The 23,530-nt window shown below is 43.1% G+C and overlaps 1 protein-coding gene across 2 annotated transcripts in view; it reads left to right on the top strand.

Moving 5' to 3' along the window:
- Positions 1-23,530, top strand: part of NFIA (nuclear factor I A) — a 448,502-nt gene that overhangs the window by 385,097 nt on the left and 39,875 nt on the right. For both annotated transcript variants that reach the window (XM_054981696.1, XM_054981695.1), the window contains exons 8-9: positions 4,893-5,071; positions 11,823-11,988. In XM_054981696.1, coding sequence (XP_054837671.1) covers positions 4,893-5,071; positions 11,823-11,988 — 345 coding nt within the window. The remainder of the gene's footprint in view (positions 1-4,892; positions 5,072-11,822; positions 11,989-23,530) is intronic.

Below are 23,530 nucleotides of genomic sequence, written 5' to 3'. Positions count from 1 at the left end.
TCCACCACGCACTGGCAGAGGGCTCAGTCATTCTGAGGTGGAGCATATCCTCTACCTCTTTGGCAACGGCATCCCACTGTTTGTAGGGCAATAGTCTCCAGGGGGCCTGCAGCATCTTTCCTGCTGAGGTAGGGATGATGTGGGATACCAACATGGTACATGTGGGACAATTGGAGAAGCTACCCAGGAGGTCCTGTAGCAGGGCCCTGAGCTGCTGTTTCTGGCCACGGAAAGGCCATTATTCATCAGTGGTCTGTTTCCATCAGTCTGCCAGGTATCCAGGGGAGCAGGCCATCCAGGGGCTCAAGGGGGTCCTCTGTTAGCTGGGGCTTGGGTTTCCACCATGCCTTGATGTCGTTGACATGGAGGCACTTGGCCTGGTGTGGTGTAGGTCCACATTGGATCTGGTAGGACAGGGGGCCCAAGACTTGGGTGACTGAAAAGGACCCCTGCCAGGGGTATCTGCCTCCTCTGGGCCCGAAGATTTTGTGATGGACAAGGACCTGGTCTCTCACATGAAATGTCCACAGCCGGGTGCCCCAATTGTATTAGGCCTTCTGGGTGGCAATGACAGCTGTGTGGGCCATCTCCATTTGCTCCTGGAGGTGTTGCACTGCTGATTCAGGTGCAACAACCCAGTGGCCTTCCACCACATCCAGGATACCCCCACAGCCACCGGCCATATACCAGCTTGAAGGGGGCAAACCCACCTGCTTGAAGGGAATATAGATCACCAGGAGTGGGGTGAGGGAGACCCTGAGCGGTGGGTAACTGGTGGCCCGCTGGACCGTGAGGCAGGCACGGCATAAATCCTTGACATCGTGGGCCATCATGGGCCAAAAAACTGGACCAGTACCTGGGCTAGGGTGGTGTTGTCCCCCTGGTTACCTGTCCAGGTGTGGTCATGGGCAAAGGCCAAGACTGTCTCCTGGAACCCCTTCAGTACCAAGAGCTGCCAGGTCCCCAGCCTATGAGGTCTCCATGAGGGGCTACCAGGTGCCCCATCCCACAGGACCCAGGGTACCAGCCAGCCCCCCACCCATCCCTGACCTCCCCTTCACTCACCGCCATGGCATCACTCAGGGACTCCAGAGTTGCATCCAACTCCTGGACCTCCATAAAGGCGGGATCCATTGTCCACATCTCGATAATGTTGGCCAGATCATGGACTGGGAACGGGAGGGCCTTGGCCTTGGCCAGTTCCACCTCCTGGTATCTCATGGGGACCCATACAACAGGGTGCTCTTCGGAGTACCATTAGAAGCAAGCCAAGGTGCTCATGCATATAATCAGGAGCCTTTCCAGCAGCAGCCAAGTCCAAATCATTGAGATCAATCTGCCACTGTCTAGAAAGGCAGAGAGATGTCTGCTGACCACCTCCACCATGAGCAGCAAGGGCAGGGGCCTGGGGTCCAGAGTATCAAAGTCATGACCTCTCCCAACCCATGTTGCACTCCTTCTAGGCAGTCCCATATGAAGTGACCTTCCCACTCTTGAAACAGGGGCCTCTGTCATTCCCCTTCCTGCGCAGGCTAGGTGGAGAGTCTCTGGTGCCCAGCAGGGAGGCCGAGTCCCTCAGTAGCTGCTACGAGGGCCTGACATCTGACCGCAGAGTGGGATGCTGTTGCAACCGGTGGGGCTACAAGGGCCCGCCTGGGCTCATTCAGATTTGGGTGGTTTGTGGGCCATCCATCCACCACTGCTGGGGTCTCTCCCATCCGCGTTAGGGTCTTTCCCAGGTTCCCGCAGTTCTGTAGCAGTGAAGTTCTCTGGGAGGATTGTTGCCACCCAGTAGCGGGCCCGGGGTGGGAGGATGTTGAGCAGCTGCTCTTGGACCACGTGGTCCATGATCATCTTCTTGCCCTTCATTGTGGGTTTCAGCTGGCAGTAGGCTATATCTCATCGGTTGATGATAAGGGCCCATGGTTGCTCAAGCTTCTGATAGGTGATCACCAGGAACTTCAGCTGGTAGGTGCCTGGCATCACCTCATGGTGGTCCAAAATGGCAGCCTTCAACTGCTGGTAGTTATCCTCATCTTCCTTAGGGAGGGCATTCAAGCTGGCTGGGTTTCACCGGTCAGGTAGAGGCCCAAAATGAAGGGCCACTCTCCTTGGGGCCAGTAAGTGGCTTCAGCTGTCCTCTTGAATGCCTCTAGGTAGGCATCGATGCCGTCGTCCATGCCCAGCTTTGTCAACTGAAACGAAGTTCCATGAATGGGCCCCACAGCTCCACCACTCACCGGGGTGGTTTCTCTGTGAGTCCCTCCCAAGGCCTGGTATAGGCCATGGATCAGGGAGTCCTGTGCTTCCTGCTGATGACTGGTTATATCTCTGAGGAGGCGACACTAGCCATCGCCCGAACTGGGCCGTGTTCAGGGTGGGATTGGAGGGCTCCAGTGTCCCCACTGGGGCTTGGTCCATGGTGAGGGTATCAGCTATGTCACCTGTCATGGGCCAGGGAGCTGATGGCCTGAAGAAAACCAGATGGTGAAGAAGAGGGTGGCTGCTGGCCCAGCTCGGTGGAGTAGAGTGGCATGGTAGAAGGCGTTTAGAGCGGTCTCGCTGCCCGCATTTTCCCCTATTTTGTCAGAATCGCTTGTAGCTCAGCCCGGAATCTTCACATCTGCTGTGTTGTTAGTTATGGCCCCTTGCTCTGCCACATGACCCTGGCCTTGTGTGCTTGGTTGGCCATTCCCCCATGTTGTGCCAGTACCTGAGGGCTCCCCCACCATTTGCCTCAGAATGGTGGGAGCAGGACCAAGGTGGTGGGCCTCTCAAAGCCTTGATCCACCTTCTGCTCAAGGTAAGACCTCCACTTTCCTCCCCAGCCTGGGTGTGGAGGCCTCCTTTTATCCTTTCCCTTCTAGTGCCATCCCTGCCCCATTTACCATCTACCTGCTCCCAATGTGAGGCCCAACATCTGGTCCAGAGGTGGCCACACCTCCTTGCCCCACCCCCATCCCTGCCATCTGTAGGGCCCTGATTGCTGTGTGTTGGGTAGGTTGCTGGCCTTCTGCTGGCAGGTAGGCCCAGACCTTCTCTGGATGCAGGGCTCAGTTACTTCAGCTATCAGGGCAACTGTAGCCACTGGCAGCCGTTGGCCTGCCAGTGCAGGAGCCTGTGGCTGAGGCAGTGTCTGCTCTGTGTGACCATCTCCTGGCACCACCGGGCCCTCTGGCATCACTGGGTCCCTTGGGTGGGCTCTCCTGGTAGCTGCCAGACCCCACCATCTGACCCAGCTGGCTAGGCCCTTGCTGGATGGGCCAGATGTATCTCATGCTGCTGTGGGGTGGGGAGGCCCTGCTGCTCCCACTGTCATCCTTGTCGCTACCCTGGCTGTTGTTCCCATCCTGGTTCTGGTTTCTGCCACCTTGTTGCAGGCCCTGGTCTGCAGGGCAGGGAGTCCATGCTGCGAGGCCAACCTAGACATTTTAATACCATATTAGTATTTATTATAGTAATTGTTTAATACATTTTTGCTATGTCTCAATCAAAGAATTACTTCCATTTTTAATATATTGCAGTGTCTCAGTACTCAAGTAACAATATTATTTTTACTGGAGAAATTCTTTGCCCAGCCAGTAAGGCTAATCAAATGGGGATAGCTTTCTGTAACACCGTGCTATGGTTGTCATGGATAACTTTTGGATAATGTCCAAGAAGACAACATAGTATGGATACCTGCTTTGTGTAAACAACATGCTGGAGTCTTGGCTATATTTCCTTGTATGATGCAGGAGTTACCAGTTACCAGTCCATTTCTTAATATAAAGATATATAGAAACAATTATACCAGACTTACAGTGCTTTTGTAGATACTACTGAGAACCAATCTACACATAACGTTTATCATATGATGAATGTTGGAATTCGCCTCACCATGCTGACACCATAATTTATCATTTATGCCACATCATATACCATGATGAGGTAGCAGCATAGAGAACCCATCACATGGAGGCTACTTCGACATATGAAGATAGCAATCTAGTACTTAGATAATGTATTTAAAATATGTTGATCTGCAGTGTAAATACCAAGCATTGCTATTATGTAGGGTATCCTTGAGGGGAAAATATAGTCTGGCATTAATCTATCGCATTGTGCTACTATGGTTTTAGAAGACTTTTAATGTCTGCTGCAAATGAATGGATGAAATCACTAGTACTCATCCAAGTACTTAGCTGTTCCATTGTCTTGAGATGAACATGATATTTAAAATAACCACATACTGCTTTTCCCGATCTTTGTAGTAATTCCTTGGTGTGTGAATTTTCCCCCACAGATTCCTAGACTCCTCTCAGCAATATAACTAAAATGGGCCAGGGGGTGTTCAAATTTTCATTCTTCTCTTGCAAAATGTAAATATTGGTTTACATGAAATCATATTACTTAAAAATAATAATCCTCTACTGAGCTGGAAAAGTGACATAAACAAGAGATGCAAGAGCATCATCATTATGTTATTGCCCATTTATTGCTCAAAATAAAACTGGTCCCTCTGTGCAAACCAGAATTATATGGAATGTCAATTAAATCAACCGTAATCTCCCAAATACATTTTTTATTGCTGGATTCATTAGAAAGGCTCTTAAGGTAATGAATAGTCATCACTTTTACCAAGGACTGCTGGCTCCTTTATAAATGATGACCACTAAAAATGCAGAAAAGACATTTTAAAATCTGGCTTCATTTATGCTCTTCCTTTCTGCTTGAAGAGGCTATAGAATTCAGCATGACCTGATGTATTCTGGAGATCAGATACATAGAACATCAGCTGTATAATTGAAGTGTATACCCTTGGTGGGAATTTTTAAGAGGTAAACTTTTTTTAACTGTATCAAATCAAAAAAATCAATTCGCTATAACTTCTTTTGTTTTCTTTCCTATAGCAAGTCCACATGCAACACCATCGACTCTTCATTTTCCAACATCACCCATTATTCAGCAGCCTGGGCCATACTTCTCACACCCAGCAATCCGCTATCATCCTCAGGAGACTCTGAAAGAGTTTGTCCAACTTGTCTGCCCCGATGCTGGTCAGCAGGCTGGACAGGTGGGGTTCCTCAATGTAAGAAAGCCATTTTTATTTCTTTAGATGTTTTTGTTCCTCTGTCTCCAATAAGCATGGAATTATGTTAACAGGTTTCGTACATAGAAAAGGGGGGGCAGTTTAATTATTCACTACTATTTAAAACAATGGTTTTAAGGAAGTATTTGAGCATGGTTAAGCACATTTATGTTCTACTCATTATTACTGGAAAGAATTAAAATAACGGAAATTTAAAGTGCTTACATTTGTCTACATTGTGTCAATAATTTCTCCTCTTTATGCTATGACAAATGCAACAAACTTTCATCCAGATCCTATTAGTTCCTGCAATGCCTGCAGGTAAAATATTATATTATTTAATGTTTTGATCCAGCACAAAAGTTGGATCTCCTAGCAGGAACTTTCCTCCAGCTAAAACAACCTTGCTCCACTAGAACAGGCATTATAGGATCCATTCCCAGGACTGCATGTTGATGTACAAGCTGGGCAGATATTGCTGTGCTGAGAAGAACCACCAGCGCCACATGCAGTGTACTTTGAAGATTTCTCAACATACTGAATTGTATAAACAACAAGTTGAGGAAAGAACTAGGCAAACTACTTAGGGACATCTAAAGCACAAGTGAACCAACAACTCTAGTGTGATTTTTTGATGCCTACCACTGGATAGTAACATTTTTTACAGAAGCGCAACAGATAGACTATAGCAGGGCCAGGATGCATTATTTGCCAAGTTTAGAATGTGATTATTGCTATATTAAGCCTAACTTTGTACTGTCAAGCTGCCTGTTTTTAGTACAAATGTTGCCACCTGTTGTAAATGGATAACTCTGGATAGTTGACACATGACCATAATATGTAGGCTGTATATGTGGATCAGTATGGGAGCATATTTTAGGTTTGTGCAATTCCACCTCTCTGTGTAAGACTTATGTGAACTGAACTTGTATGAATGTATTGCCATGACCTGGATGGCCCATGTCTAGCTAGCTTGATCTCATCAGATCTTGGAAGCTAAGCTGAGTCACTCCTAGTTAGTACTTGGGTGGGAGATGACCAGGAAGTCCAGGCATTAGTCAATCACTTCTGTTCATCTCTTGCCTTGAAAACTCTACAGTAGCAATTTCACAGCACTTTACACACACACATTCTTTTTTTTATATTAAATTTTTCAAAAAAAATAACACCAAACTCAACCATTTACAAAGCAATAACAGCTTGCAAAATACAGTATTGCCAGTAAACTTCTATAACTAAACATGCATTGTTGTGAGTTCTCAGTTGCACAGTAAATACATCTATTGATAATCCCTTAATAGCTAAACATTTAAATATAGAAATTCAAATCTCAGGGTTAATGATCATATAATACAGTAGTTTAGTAATTAAAAAATCATTTCTTGTAAGAAAGTCTAAGAAAGGGTGCCATTTTTCATAAAAATTGGTTGATTTACAAGGATCTAATGATAGTTGTATCCTTTCTGTCATTTTCTCCATGATAAGTTGTTGCCAAACCTTGGAATACCACATATCTAGATTTGGGGGAGAACACACACACATTCTTATGAAAGTAGTTATGCATGCAGGCTCCCGTTCATACATTTGTGATGTGGGAGGGCATACAAAATTGTTACTATGTCCCAATGTTTTGACATTGTGTTTGTGTTGATCTTTGCCCAGTAAACAGAAAATTCTGGGTTCGTTGACCACTCAAATATAAGCAAAAGATCGATCAATCATATAAAACATTAATTTGTTAGAAAAGCAACACCAGCAACTATACTGTTTACAAAAATTGTCTTCTAGAAAACCCCCAAGTCTGTTCTCTCCCAGATGCTTTACAGAACATAATACCAAACCTTTTGCCTTCCCTACAGCAAAAGCTTTGAACTAAGCAAAAGTCCTAACTGCTACTATGATGTCTGCTTCCATGTTTACTCTAGGATTTCTCGACATGTTCCCATTCCTGACCAGGGAGTCCTGCAGTCAGAGCACACACTCATTAATAGAGTCTAGGCCAGGCAACTTAATTAAGTGAATAGGGACAAAGGACAGGGAAGACCTCTGGAATTCATTGGGCAGAAGGTGACTTCTCCTATATTAGGACAATTATGTGTGCATGTGTGACCCTAATTCTTGCAGGCTGAAAGAAATGGGCCCTTGCTCCTGCTGTCAGATGTCTCTCTGATGCACTGATCATCACTCACACATTTTTCCTGTATGAAATATTTGACCACAGCCAAATAATAAATGGACAGTTTACTTGTAAATTGGCAATATCTGACCAGAATTTATAGGGATTCCTGCCCTAGATTCTTCACGACATGGTCACATGTGAACTGAACCTCTAATTCAGCCTTAGGAACAACTGCTACCTGCCAAGGTACCATAGCAGATTGAACAGTTTCATTACTCCAGCACTTCTAAGGTTAAGAAAATACAGGGATTTCATAATTTTTCTTAATTATGTCTTTAGACAGGATAATAAGAAACAGCTGTTTTAGATCAGCCACATACATTTTATTTTTTTGAAAAATGTCTTTCTTATAGTGGTTTAGATTAAGTTGACCAGTATTTGAACTCCAGAAGATAAAAGTACAGTTCCTTACGGTTCGTTATTCCTATGAGTTGTTATCTTTCCCCTTAGCTCTCTAAAAAATTAAATAGTTTTTCAAGATTTTGGTTGAGCAATTTCAGAGGTTGTGTCTCTCATGCAAACTTAATAATTATCTTTGTTAGTGGAATAACGTTCCATTAGTATGCAGGAGTGATTACTTCTGCATATAGCATTATCTAAAATAATTCAAACAATAAAGGCTCTTAACTGCAAAATGTTTGTTGCCCCTAGTTGTTTCTGTCCTTTGCATTTCTGATGCACATAATGCTAAAAGTATAAATGATGGCTTTTAGCATCCAATTTGTTACCTGTATTAAACAAAAGTTATGTTATTAATATGTTTCTAATTCTTTATATTCTAGCTAACATAAATAATAATATCCTAGCTATGCTAACAAATACATTTCTATCTAGACAGTAAAAAATTATGTGATCCTTGAATAAGAATTTCCTTAGTGCACCATGGTAAACATGAACACGTTGGGTTAAAATTTACTATTTTGTTCCATTGGCACCTTGCACTGGAAAGAATGCATGGGTTCTTTAGGGTTGCCAGGTCCCATCATTCTCCAGGCGAGAAGAGGGAAACTTGGCACACACCTTTGTTGATGTCTTTGTGCACACACTATGCACGTGCGTGCTTCCAGGGAGTGATGGCATTGCGCAGGGCCTTGTGCTGCCCCTGGGAGCGCTCCCGGGCTCCGCAGCAGGCCAAATTGGGCCGTTTTGGATCCAAAATTGGCCCAGTGGAAAGTGCAGAAGTGCTGCCAGTGCAGCGCAATGTGCCCTGGAATGCTCCCACACTTCACAACAGGCCAGTTTCAGCCTCAAACAGACCTGATTCAATCCACTATGGAGTGCAGGAGCACTGTTTTGAGGGCCCTGGTGAGCTGTGCTTCACAGTGGGCCAATTTAGGCCCCAAACAGTCCCAATTCAGCCCATTTGGGGCCTAAATTGGCTCACTGCAGAACTTGGTTGCATGCCACACCACCCAGGAGCGAGCCACGGGAAGCATATTCCTCCACCTTTTCCCCACCAACCAGGTAAGCAAGGGCGGGGGGTGGAGGGTGGGAGCAGGAGATCCCCACCCCCGACAAGGGACTGGCAACCCCAGTTCTAAGAGAACAAATGGACGATCCAGCCCAGTAAGTATAAAACAGAAAAAGGACTAAAATATTACATAGGTCTGTAAGTTCACAGATTACTCACACCTGAAAGTTCCAAGATGTAAATAAAATAAGCTTATAAGAAGGGGTAGTGCTATCCTTTAAAATCATGAGTTTGGCAGACTTCACACATAATTACGATCTATGATTGGTCCATATCGTGAACGAGCCTTGGAAATTCTCAGAATTCCTTTCTCTTCTCTCCTCATGTCAATTACAAATTAATCATTTCCATTTCAGTGGCAAACAATAGTTTATTCTTTCATCCACATCACCAAGTATAATCTGTTTGGTTCTAATCCTGCTTCAGAACCCCTTTTTGGTAAAAAGAGAACAACCATAATTTATGGTTTGAATATAACAACAAACCAAGGTTTTCCCCAAAGGAAGAAATTGCTAATTTTATTTCATCTACGTTAGACTACTCCAATGGGGTGGCCCATGAACAGTGTCTGGAAGATACAGTTGGTGTAGAATTCTTGCTGCCGTGAGTCATAGGGACCATATCTGTTCAGTCTTGTTCAGCCTATGCAGGCTTCTAATTTGCTTCCTGGTCTAATTCAAGGTGCTAACATTGATCTTTAAAGCCTTGTAGGGCTTGGGGCCACATATCTTAAGGACCACCTTTTCCCATATGAACCTACCTGACCACTATAGTTTTCTTTGGATGCCTTATTTTGGGAGCCTCCACCATCTGAGGCTAGACGGGTTGCCTGAGAAAGGGCCTTCTCAGTTTTGGCTCTAAAATTATGTAATTCCCTCTCCAGGGAGATTAATCTGCAACCTTTTATCTTTGTCTTCCTCCAGGAGGTGAAGACTTTTTTGTTTTGTTTAGTGTTACCTCATTGATTCTCCTTAACCTTTCCTCCCCTTCCTGTGTTTATGTATTGTTTTGCATATTTTAATATACGTTGGGGACCTTAATTTGGGTGGGGAAACAGCTTAGAAATGTTTTAAAGAAATAGTTTTTCAGCCATGTGCAATATAAGAAAGGAGCAAGTGCCTAGGTTGATTTCCATAATGGCAAACCATGTTGTCACATGTGAATTATGCCACTGAATTGCAGTATTTTTTGTCATACCAGATGGCAGTGTTCACCGTACCCAGAAAGTCAAAGTAAATGGGTGTGATGCCTAAAATCACAAAAATTAATGTTCTTCAAGTGTATAGTTTCATTTTTAAAAATGATTGACAGACTTTAAATTGCTTACAATAAATACCATAGATTGATAACTTTAGCTTCATAAAATCCTTAAAGTCAACAATGAATGTGAATTAAATGCATATGTCATAAGTGTTTTAAAAGTAGATTTTGCAGAAATGTAAACATTCCCATGTGTAAAATGTCTTGAATCATGATAAAAGATGGGATAAAAATGCTTTAATGAATAAATAAATAAACTCTACATTTAAAACTGAACTTTTAGTCTTTATCCATCCAGTGAAAGAACAACATGCATAATATTGTCTTCTAAGCATTGATTCTTCCACTTTTGACTTAAAATCTGATTACCTGACTCACAATCTTCGTAAGAACCCAAAAAGGCAGGTTCTAAAAATATACCCTGGGCTTTTCCTTTTTAAAAAAAATCAGATATCAAGTAGATATTTTTGAAAGGAGGAAAATCTCAGAAATGTTGGGAAGTATAAGGTTTGGTAAGTTCAGGCATACCAACAAGTGTCTATCTGTTTGTGAAAGGCATTAACAAAGCATGTTGCACATTCTGTCCCTCCTTTCCCTTTCTTTCACATGCCTACTGAGTGCAATTGAAAATGTTCTCATTTTATTAAAATAAATAAATAAAAGAAAATGTTCTCATTTGAAAAACTTTCAATCCAGTTCCAGTTTGTCTCAACATCCAAATGAAAGTGCATTTAGAATACAGGTTCACAGAAAATTGGGGAAAGCTCAGATACACCTAAGTGCCTTAATTTGGCAGCATGGCATGGTTGATAGACTGTCAGAGTAGGATCTAGAAAGCCCAGGTTCAAATCCGCCATGGAAGCTTCCTAGTGACCTTGGGCCAATTGCCATCTCAGCCTAACCTGCCTCATTGGGTTGTTGTGAGGATAAAATGGAGGCGAGGGGAATGATGTGAACCACTTTGGGCACCTTCTGGAGATAAAGGCGGGGTATAAAATAAATAATAAACAAATGTTATTGGAAATTTGTGTTTGAGAGAAGACTTCCCATACCAGTAAGCCTTCAGTCATGCTCTGATCATGAGGAGAGCTGCAGGTGAGGGGAGCATGCAAGCATCACAAACATGCTATGTTTGTGCCTGTCAAAAGCCGAGATTTTTTGCTGTCTGAAAACAAGTAACCAAGTGGACTAAGAACATGACCTAAGTGGTCCCTGTAACTTTACCAGGGCTGGTTGAAGATATTTTCCTGTTCCAAGTAGCATCATATGCACTAGACTCAGACATAATGGGGGGTTAGAAGAATCTAGGATGTGACAACAGGTGTAAGCCATGCTCATTGCCTTCTCCCACACTGCTATTGGCTGGAAGCAAACAGGGTGCAGTGGACTTACCTCAGACTTGGGCAGCAGTGGTATGGTTCTAATTGTACAATTGTACAATTGTAAGCCATGTCAGACACTTCGTACTATGCCATCACCAGCCAGGAGCAGGCATGCTGGAATGTTGCAAATTGTATTTCACTAAGCAGTTGCTTTGGTGGAAAACCAGCCATTGGCACTAGCAATCTGAAGGCCACTTGAAAGCTCCTTGTCATGTCTGATTCAGCTTATAAGCAATTTTAAGTCTCAAGAAAGCTTGTAAAATTAATAACAGTTGATCTATGAGAATGCTATTTGAATAAAGGTGCTTTAGTCAGAGTAGGTTTTAGATTTTCTAAACTATTTTTTTTAATCTAGAGATTTGCTCTTTTAGCATCAGGCAATTATAGGTACACACTAAGATTTCAAAATAGATTATATTAGCAGCAGTTAATGGTTTGTTTTTCTTATGTTTTTGGCAGCCCAATGGTAGCAGCCAAGGCAAGGTGCACAATCCATTCCTTCCTACCCCAATGTTGCCACCACCACCTCCACCACCAATGGCCAGGCCTGTGCCTTTGCCAGTGCCAGACACAAAGCCTCCAACCACGTCGACAGAAGGAGGTGCCACCTCTCCCACTTCACCAAGTAAGTTCAGCTTCCAAGAAGAAAGAATGGGCTGTTTGACAAAGCTTTTTCAATTATTTGTTCATGATTCTGTAAAATGAAATAAAACTTTAAGAACCCCTCAGTTATATCATCCCAGTAAGGATGCAACAATAATATCAAGATTGACTCCCAGGGGACATAATCAGGATGGACTCATAAATTGCCTTTTGACTTAACTTTTTTATAGTTACCTTTTAGTGGCACTGTAGATGGAAAAGTTGTCCAAGATCATAGGCATTTGTGCCAACGCAGATTCATCAAACTTCAGAAATTAGGGTTGAGCCATGGTTATATCACATTATTATACCACATGTTTCTGAGCCTTTCATCAAACTTCAGGAATTAAAGTTGAATTATGATTATACCACGTTTCTGCGTCTTCTGTGATGTATAAAAAGTTATATAGCCTTCTAGAGCTCACTTCACTTTCCTGATGACTCCTCTCTATACACAGCTGCTAGCTACACTGTCTCTCTCTCTCTTTCTTCTATAGACCAGGAATCCATAGCAAATCATTAAGGCTGTTCCCAAGAAAAAAAAGGAGCAAGCACCCAGACTGGAAACATTTCTAGCTTCTGTCTCTCACCTAAGGAGCGTGAATAGTATGGCAATAGTGTTTGTCCAGCTGGAGTAATACATTGGGGGGCTAAGTTTCCCCAGTCTCATTTACAAAGATAAGCAATAGCTTGTCTGATGAGGAACTGGAAGTATTTTGATTCCCACCACTGTGGTATCTTTATCAGATGGTGTTGGATGATGGAAAAGCTGTGCTAGGACCACACCAAGTACACTATCCAAGTACACAGGTACTGAGTGGCTAGCAGAACCTAGGGCTAGCGTTTATGATGACAGCACTTTTAATAACAATAATAATAACATTCGATTTATATACCACCCTTCAGGACAACTTAATGCCACAGTCAGAGTGGTTTACAAAGTGTGTATTATTATCCTCACAACAATCACCCTGTGAGGTGGGTGGGGCTGAGAGAGCTCTGAGAGAGGTCACCCAGCTGGGAATCAAATCCGGTTCTCCAAAATAGAGTCCTGCCACTCTTAACCACTACACCAAATTTGTATTTACTGATACCAGTTTCTGCGAGCCACTAACTGCACTGCATCATTCTGGAGCTGTGGCCTCAGCTGCCTCCTGACAGTCTCTGGTAAGGGCACCTCATCCTTGCCCCTACCTTCAGTGGCTCTAAGTGGTAGAAGCTGGAACACTCCCTGTGACCCATCACATGATGAGCCACTGCTGCCAAGGGGTGAGAAAAAGAAAATATAAGTAGGAGCAACTACATGACACTGTCTTTCTGCAGCTAAGAAAACAACAACAGATTTTCATGCAGTGGCAGCCATATAAAACCATGCCTGTTTGCCTGGAGATGATTTTTACTCTCAGGGCTGATCTGCACTTAGTTACTAAATCATAGTATTAAAAAATGCTGTTAAAATTCATAGTTTTCTTATAACTTAGAATACAGTGTGTTGCCAGTTACTATTCTGGTTTGTTTGTCCTTTGAGGAAAATCAAATTTTCTAGCTTTATAACTATGTTAGAGGGTACTTGAAAAGCCCCTTGGTGTTGTCCATTGATGATATATCTTCATTCTTTATAATATCTGCTTGTGCAGTCCCACAGGCACAGGCCTTTTCTCTAAAAGATGTCAAGCTTTAGGACCCTGTGGAGGAAGCTCCTCCTCACGGAGCATGCATGCCTTGTTTCCCATGGAAATGAGGTGGTGTGAGGCATAGCTCCCCTCATTCCCTCAGTTTTTCTTTCACTGCCATCGAAAGTTTTCTGTCCTTTTCCCTGTGTTGATCTTTTCTTCTGTGAGTTATATCTCCCCTTGTCCTTTGAACAATTGGAATGTCTCAGAAACCCTTATTCAAGAGATTCTTCAAGTGTGACACTAAAATGCCGCATATAGACAAGCACAAATGGTTTCTAATATGTTTGGGCAAGTGCCATCACACAAGAGCTAGCACCCGGATCCAATTGTCCACCTCTGGTTCCAGAGGTTTCATCCTGATGCCAATCACCAACCTTATCAGTTCCAACATTGGATCTAACTGCTAGTCATTTGCCAGCCCTGTGGCCCTCAACTCCAGAACAGCACTACAGTCAGTGCTCATATACCAAACGTTCGACTTTCAAGCCACCAATGGAAAAACCCGACTACAAGTAAATATCTGAAGTGGGCCACTGCATCTTATCATGGGGGAGACAGGCACCCCATGCCAACACACATAGTTCGGCTCTATCGATCCATGAGGAGGATCCGATCACCATTCCCCATATGCCACCTCCGCTCTGCATCCCATCTTAAGCAGACATAGAAAAGGTGTTCAGCATTGGGGTCCTGATCTCAGATCCATCAATGGTTCTGATGTCATATCCATCCTCAAGACCAGCTCCTCTGTTACAGGCAGTACCTACATCACCACCCTGGTCAATGCAATGGGGACATCCGTGGCCATCCCCATCCAACTCCACAGTCATCCCAATTGGTAAGCTGGCAGGAACTCCTCTATCTTTTGTAGCAAGTGGCTGCCTTTCCCTCTCAGGGCCATTCATCTATGCTTTTTACCATGTTGGTTCTGAGTTCTCAGTTCCCAGTACCTCCACTGATGTTCTCTGAATCTGAAGATGAGGAGACTGCTTCATGCTCTGATGTAGCATTGGAATTAGTATCGGATCCATCACCTGAAGAAACTGTAGAGGATGTGGCCTCCTTGTCTCCCAGTGATGATTTCCATCTGTTTTCAGAACAGATGATACAAATGGCCAAAGCACTTGAACTCAACATAACTTCTTCCATGCCAAAGCCTAAGAACACAGTCCTGCAGGCCCTTTATTCAGATTCTCCTGCTTCAATAGCCTTCTCTGGGTAGGACCTGTTGAATATAGCACACAACATCTAGGAAAAACCTGTCTCAGAGACAGCTACATCAAAGAAGCTTGAAAATTTATATAAACTAATGAAGCAAGACTCTGGATTTCTATTTATGCACCAGCCCCCATCATCATTAGTGGTGGATGAAGTCAGGCTTACTACTGACATGGTTCACAATCAGCCCCAGCAGACAGAGAGGACTGAAAGCTGGATGCTTTGGGCAGAAAAAATTATTAACTTGCAGCCCTGAATTTCCGCAATTCCAACTATCAGGCAATCACATGATCATACCACTTGTTTCTGTAGGAACCTTTACCACCTACCTGCAGGATCTCCCCAAGGATTGTAAGGCTATTGCCGGAGAGTTGCACAGTGAGGCTATAGACCCAGGCCTATTCCACGTGGCACACTTTAAGCTAGCAATGCTGAGTATTCCAACCGATTGGTGCTGAAATGGCTTGCGGTCCCATCATTCTGCACTGCGTGACTCGAGGTGATTTGGTGTCAGTTGACGAATTGAGATGTGTCTGTTTGGAACCGCATTTTCTGGGGGCTGGAACTGATGTCATTTTTTAAAAAAAAAATTTCATGCATCGTTATGTTGGAACCCCTCCCCCCTCCCTGTATTTGCTGATTGAGCTATCCCATGCCCACTGGAGAGGCAATTGGTGATGAAGTTCTGGGGGAAAGCATGTACTTTTTGTGCTTGTTCCACTCTCATTTATTTTTTTTAAAGCCAAGCCAGGAAAGAGTTAAAATGCTGCTGCTACATTCTCTCCTGGCAGCTTCCCTGCCACTTTGTTTTGCAAACAGCTGTGCAAAAAGCTTGGATGTTTTTCCTCTTTGGCATTAGCATAAATATGCAGGGAGGGAGGGAAAAGCAGCCATTTAACCCTTTTCTGGCTTTTAAAGCCAGGAGGAATGAGCAGCAACCCTGGCTTTGAAAAAAAATAAATGAAAGTGTGTGCATATCTGGGAGGAGAGTGTATGCCTACCCCAAGGGAGGAAGAGAAAAGCATTCCTGGCTTTGTAAAAAAAAAAAAAAAAAAAGAGTGTGTGCATACCTGGGAGGAAGGAAGCAAATGGAGAAGCAGCCTTATGATCCTTACCTTGCTTTACTAGTAAAAATGGCTGCAAAGGAGTTCAGAGAGCTGAGGGGGGTGGGAGTGGTTATCGGTGGACAGACCAATCAGTTCATGGGGGAAAGGAAGAGGGGGACATGAGAAGCAGCACAGAAGTTTTTGATTCTGCACACACACAACATGCGCCAGCAGCAACTAGGCAGCAGCTTCAAAAAAACTGGAATGTGTGCAGGGGGGAAATGGGGAAAAGGCAGAAAAAATTGTTTCTGCTTCCCATTACTCCTTGCACATGCAGAACTCTGGAGAACATGGGAAGCCTAATAGATTCTGAAACACCCTAGTCAAGCATGCCAATGATTGCTCAGCAAGGTCCATGACTACTGCAGTGGTGCTATGCGGACAGGCTCGGTAAAGGTCTACTGCATTGCCTCAGGAGAAGAGAGCAAAGATAGAGGATTTCCCCTTTGAGGAGCACTTGCTGCTCTCAGAAAACACCAATGAATCCTTATCTAAACTGAAAAAGAATCAACAAATGCTAGATCACTAGCGGTCACGGCACCATCTCAACAAGCCTCTTAATGAGTATTGTTACCAGAGCCACCAGCAATGGCAGCAACAAGTGCACTACCGTACTTCAAGATACCCTGCACAACACCAATAGAGGTCATATTCCTCATCACATAATTGGAGCTCCAGGAGACCTACTAGACCCAGGCCCAAGAAAGCACAATCCCAGTTCCCTAGATCTGCACAAATGGGACAAAAATTTCTCTTCTGACTTATAAGAGTCTGAAGAGTCCCCCTATATCTGCTTCAAAGATAGACTGAGCCTGTTCTTTTCAGCCTGGCAGAACATCACTGATGATTCCTGGTTCCTTGCCATTGTCAAGTGATGCTATAGATTACATTTCTGGGAGCCTCCTTCTCTAAGACCTCCATCAACAATCCATTCGGATTACCCAAAGGAACTTGAATTGGTAATAGCTGACCTCCTGTCAAAAGGAACAATAGAAGTAGTCTCCAAGAATGAGGCACCTTGTTAGGTTTCTACTCAAAATATTTCTTGGTTCCTAAGAAAGGTGGAGGACTGAGGCCCAAGATGAGAAGTTTTTCGTGTTAATGTTACCCAAGGTTATACAATTATTACCATCTGGGGCCTGGTTTGGGGTATTAGACCTCAAAGATACCTATTTTCACATCTCTGTTCTTCATGCACATAGAGAATATCACCGCTTTAAGTGTAGAGATGTTTACTATCAGTACACTGCATTGCCTTTTGGGTTGGCATCTGCCCCTCACGTACTTACAAACTATATCATTGTGGTGTTGGCATCCCTCAGAGCCAGGGGTTGTTCTGTCTACTCCTACCTGGACAGCTGGTTACTGGTGGTCCAGTCTGAATCACAGATAAATTCTCATATTGAGATCAGCACCCATTCTGTGTCCTAGTTAGGACTACTTGTTAATTGGAAAAAGTCTAGTCTCAAGCCCACACAATGTGTTCAGTTGATTGGTGCCAGAGTTGATTTGTTAACAGCAAAGGCCTTTTCACTGGAAGAAAGGGTCCGAAAGTTACATTCCTTGGCTCATCTTTTCATTTCAGTATGTTTCCAATCTCTGCTTATGATAAAAAGCTATTAGGCCTCCACCATGGTTGTGGTTCCTTTTTCATGCTTAAGAATGAGACCCCTTCAAAATTGGGTTCATTAGAAGATATAATCCTCTTCAGCGCTCCCAGAATGTAAAGTTCTCTATCCCCAAAGCAATCATCAGATCCCTTCTATGGTGGACAAATAGTGACAATTTCACAAAGGGTATTCCCTTCAGCACCCACTCACCAGAGATACACATCACAACAGATGCTTCTCTCCAGGGATGGGGAGCCTAATGCAAGGACACCTCAGTACAGTGTACATGGGACCCCTCAGACTCTGCCTTACATATCAATGTACTAGAGCTATTTGATTTGCCCTCGTTTCCTTTGCAGGTCTACTGTACAGCAAAAGGGTTCAAGTCCACACAAACTATACAACAGCCCTTTACCACATGAACAAACAGGGTGGCACTGCCTCACTAAAACTTTGTGCTGAAGCCTCAGCCATTTGGGAATGGGGAGTACTAAATAAGGTATCGCTCCATGCCGTTCACATAGCAGAAACAGACAATTCGAAGGCAGACACTTTGAGCAGGTGCTTCCTAATCCATTATGAATGGACACTGTCAGACAAATATATCCTACCAGTCTTCCAGCAATACGGTTTTCCTCAGGTCAACCTGTTCACTTCAGCTTCCAATGCCAAGACAGAGAGTTTCTGCACGATAGCAGGCAGTGACCTCAGGTCCCTAGGGGATGCGTTTCAGATACCTTGGGTCCACTGACTCTTTTACACATTTTCCCCCACTTCCCTCCTGCCCAAGGTCCTGTGCAGGGTCCAAGAATTCAAAATGCATTTTATCCTAATAGCTCCCTCCTGGCCGTGACAGGAATGATTCTCTGCTCTTTTCACTATGGAAGAAGGCCAATACATACATCTACTACCCAAACCAGACCTCCTCTTTGGATTTTTCACCACAGTGTGATCAGGCTCAGGCTAACTGCATGGTTACTCAACCCTCCAGAGACAAATTTTCCAAAGAAGTAACTCAGATCATGTTAAATGCCCACAAGGTTTCTGCTCGTACTTCGTATGGCCATAAATGGAATTAGTTTGCCACCTGGGCTGCCTAGAAAGGAGAATCCCCATTTAACTGCCCCCTTTCCACTATTCAAGATTATCTCATCTCCCTACCTGGAGAAGGGCTGACAGTCACTTCCATCAAGGTGCACTGAGCATCCATATCTGCCTTTCATGAGCCAAGAGAAGGTAAAACTAATCTCCCACACTATATTTCTAAACAATTCTCTAAAGGACCTTTCAATGCCTTTCTCCCAAAGTCTATCCCAGTTCCACAGTGGAGCCTATAGCTGGTCTTATAAAGACTTATACTCCCACCTTTTGAGCCGATGGCTTCCTGTACTTTAGATCTCCTTTTTTGGAAAGTAATCTTCCTGGTTACCATCACATCACCCAAAAGAGAAGAGGACCTTACAGACCTCAGAAGTGATCCACTCTTCACTCAATTTTACCCTGAAAAGGTCATCTTGCACACAAGTTTGGAATTCCTTCCCTAGGTAGTCTCTAGGTTCCACATGTCCCAATGCATTACCTTACCTGTATTCTTTCTGTCACCAAGCTCTGGAGCTAAAAAGACACTACACAAGCTTGACATTAGAATGGCTTTATTATATTACTTAGAACAAAACATTTCAGAAAGTCTAAAGGTCTATTTGTCTGCTATGCCATACCGTATAAGGGCCAGACAGTATCGTTTCAGTCTCTCTCAAGATGGATAACAGCTGCAATTCAATTATCTTACAAGCAGGCAGGCATCTCCTGTCCAGTTTCAATTAGCACCCATTCCACTAGGGCTCAGACCTCATCTGCTTCTTTCCTCAAGGGCATTCCTCTTCACAACATCTGAGCTGCCTCATGGTCATCTGCAGACATCTTCATACAACATTACTCTGTGGACACTAATTCGAAAAAAGAGTCAGCAGTTGGTACAGCAGTCCTGCATTCCTTGTTCAACTGACAAGCTCACCTCACCTCCATCGGTGAGTAGCTCGTGAATACTCTCGTTGTGAGACTGCACGAGCAGATACAATGACAAAAATAGGGTTGAACTTACCTGTAACTATTATTTGTCGAGTATCTGCTATGCAGACACACATTCCCTCCCTCCTGCCCCATTGTGAGCTCTTTATGGCTTATTCTGCTTGTGGTGGCTCAGGAGAACTGAGGGAAAGAGGGGAGCTCTGCCTCACACCACCCTGTTTCAGCAGGGAATGAGGCATGCATGCGCCTTTAGGAGGAACTCCCCCTTCACAGGGTCCTAAAGCTCAACATCTCTCTCCAAGGCTAGCCTGCGCCTGTGCAGTCCCACTGTGTGCCTGCACAGATACTCAATGAACAACAGTTGTAGGTAAGTGCAACCCTGTTTTCTTCCTCATGGTACTTTTAGTGACAGGGGCTGTCTTTCAGGGGTCGGATCAGCCTCCTACTCCATGAGCTTCTCACTCTGGAATCTTCTGTTGCTTTATTCCATAATTTACTGTCATTATTCACTGTGATAGTACTTAATGTGTGCCAACTGGGAAGAATACAAATTATGTTTAGACGGGGTTTTCCGTAAAGAAATTTGCCTAGGTCTGTAAGTATAGCACCACTGTTTTATAAGAGCAGCAGATAGGATCAACAGCCATTAGAATTACTGATCTGGTATTTAAGCAAAAAAATTCTTAGTGTTTGGCAACTGAGCTTAGGAATCTGTACCTTTAAACTGTGGTTATTACCATTTCTATGTTAATTTATTTTTTAAAATGTTATTGCTATACAATGATTTACAGCGTTTAAGAAAGAGTACTGAGTTACAGTAAGTAGCCCAAGACCAACTAGTGAATTTATGGCTGAGCAGAGAGATATGAACTGCAGTCTTCCAGTTTGAAACCCAGTGTTGTGTAAATTGTGCCACACTGACTTTTGAGAGAGAAACCTGTCTCACACTGGGACTTTATTTTTATTTAGCTCCCTCTTGATGATTGGGTATAAAGCATAGCCAATACCAATGAAATTTATAGAGCAAAGATTAGCACATGTTTTGACAGCCAAAAAGATGGTAGTCATGTTATTTGAAGATTGTTGTTAACATTTATCTAGCTGGACGATTTTGACATACTAGGCCATGGGTGAGCCCTGAGAGCGTGTCTATTATAAATATTATTATGCCTGCCCGTAACAAGCCATTTCTATGAAGTGGTTGCTGCAGATTGTTTTGCATGCCTCTCAAAATATATTTCCAGTGCTTTGTGAGTTGTGTACTATGAGCAAAAGAAAGCTGGTGACTTTTTTCCTGAACTCTGTATACTCTAAACTAAAATAAATAAAAATTCTGCACCAAGATAATGCAAACTATGCATTACATTCTACACCAAGATAATGTAAGTTATGCAAATTATGCATTATCTGAATGCATAAAATAAACAAATAGAGCATATTTTCAGTATTTATTCTTCTGTCATGAGAAAGAAGCCTTCAAATACCACTGCTTAACTATTGGAAAACCTGCTTAGCTCTTTCTAAGATTTCATCAGGCAAGTCTAAAAGCCTGTTTTCACAACTCATATGGGCTAGAAACTTGAATAAAAATACAGTGAAGTCTGATTTCCTAAGGACACTGAATTCAGTACTTAATACCAAATTACATTCCTGGGCATCTGTGAAATTAAGAGCAAGAGTACTAACATCTCTGTGTTATCTCGCTAAGTACCAGCTTCCTTGAATCTATCTAGAGGTGGGAGTAGTAAATTAATCATTCATAATGTCAATTGTGTGCCATATTATGTAAAGAAGGAAAATTAAAATCAGGTGCCTAGATAGGTCTACTGGGCTTTGGTATCATGTTTACAGGCTGGAATTCTGTCTGTAGGCTTGCTGGGGTGAACAGTATAGTTTTTCTATGCACATTGATCCTGACCTTTCATTTTCTTGATCTGTATTTTGGACCTTAAAACACTGTTGGCAAAAATCCCATTTTTAAAATCTTTACAGCATATGGTGAAAGATGTCAGTCCTGTGCAAACATACTCTCTTGGAGATATGTTCTGCCAGATTCTGTTGTTTGCAACTTAGTTAAGGTTTTTGCAGGGAGTTGTGTTAGCACCAGTCATGATCAGAATAGTGTAGTTATTCATATCATGCACTTGTACATACCTTGCTTCTTGTGAAGAAGAGACTGCACACAGTCTAAGATTACTACTTACTGGAATTTTGTCTTGCCAGTAATCATCCTTGTTGACTTCACAACTCTTTGAAAGTGATAATTCCTTCTAGAAAGTTCAGAATTTTAAGACCTTGTTCGATGGCACAGAGAACTAAAAATAATTCAGACTCAGAAAGTTGATTGCTTGGTCTTGTAAGGATCCAGAGGATCTGTGACTGCTTGATCTCCCTCTGCCTCCATGGATCCAGCTGAGACCAGAAAAGGCCTCAGATGCAGAGAGTGTAGGGGGTTAACTACACCTTGTTCTAGTCTACAGCCTGGAAAAGACCTAGAGCCTCTTCCCTGGCTTGCCATTTAGCTCCTTGTATGACCAGGCTCGGGCTTAATCATGTACATGCCCAAAAAACCTTCCCTGACTCTCCACACCTGTTCCCCATTTTCTGAAAGCCCGCCTAGTCTGGCCCAGCCGTAGCTGCTGCTGGCAGCGACTTGAACAAAAATAATGTTTATTGCTATCACAATATAGTAAATAAAACACATAACTAAACCATGAACAATAAATGATAAAACTAATGTTAAAAACACATCAAATACATTAAAACACATTAGAACCTTAAAGTGACCTTTAGGTGATGAACAGGAGCTATGCATTGCATAGCCCAGCAGTGCTGGCTTCTTGCCATCAGGACATCCATAGGAATGATTGGCAGCTGGAAGGTTGGGGCCAGAGTCACAGCCACCTGCTGCAGCCTGGGTAAGTCTGAGAGAAGGTCCAGTCTCAGACAGTCTTTATACTGAGCCAGGTCATAATATGGTGAACTCTGATAATGATAGTTTGTTCTACAAGACCTAGAATTTTTCCCTATCTGAAATCATTTAAGTAAAGGTGTGGGTGTGGGCGTGGGTGTTCGTATGTGATGATTTCCATAGTTTTTATTTGCTTTTAAATCTCTGCCTTTGGACCTTTAATCCAGCTCATCCTTACTTTACCTCAGAAGGGCTCTGGTAACAACCAACACTCCTTTTATTTCCACTAGCACATATTTTCAGGTGTTCTCTACTTTACCCAAGCTTTAATCTCAAGAACCCCTTTTGTGTTTCTGTGACCTTTATATTGTTGCCTCTCTGACTCCCTCAAAAGATTTTCTTTGCCATCAAAGGCTTTTGTCTTAGACCTCCTAGGTTTATCTGGTAATATAAAAAGGCTGGTTATACATGGTAGTTCGACAGAATGGTCAATGCATGAGAGTAGTTGTGAGGGGGGGGAGGGATCTTTCTTGCTTAAACAAAAGTAGAATTTGTTTATAAGAGCATAGGCATGTTGGCTGCAGAATTTTGATAAGCATATTGGTTTCAGAATATTTCTTAAGATTAGTAGTTTCAAAAATATTTATATCTTCTTAAAGGTATACTCACATATTCAGTCACAGAGTAATTTTCCACACAGGTCTTCACTTACAGAATAAACTCTCATCTCATCCACACAGGCATACATTCACTGAGGTGTTTCCATAAAGCTTGCCTGACCTAGATAGCGAAATCTTTCTTTCAGATATGCACAAACTGACACAGGCACACTCACAGTTTGCCTGATTTAGCCAGAATCCTTTCTCTGAGACTCCCAAAGAATGATTTAACCAGAATTTCCTAGTTGACTAACTTCAAGTGCTACTCTGATAGTACCATATTAAGGTCAAGTTACATCCTTAAAGTCCATTGGCTT

The sequence above is a fragment of the Eublepharis macularius genome, chromosome 5 (assembly GCF_028583425.1).
Source record: "Eublepharis macularius isolate TG4126 chromosome 5, MPM_Emac_v1.0, whole genome shotgun sequence".
Taxonomy (NCBI): Eukaryota; Metazoa; Chordata; class Lepidosauria; order Squamata; family Eublepharidae; genus Eublepharis; species Eublepharis macularius.
The sequence above is the reverse complement of the archived record's forward strand: the minus strand, read 5'-3'. Positions and strand labels throughout refer to the sequence as shown.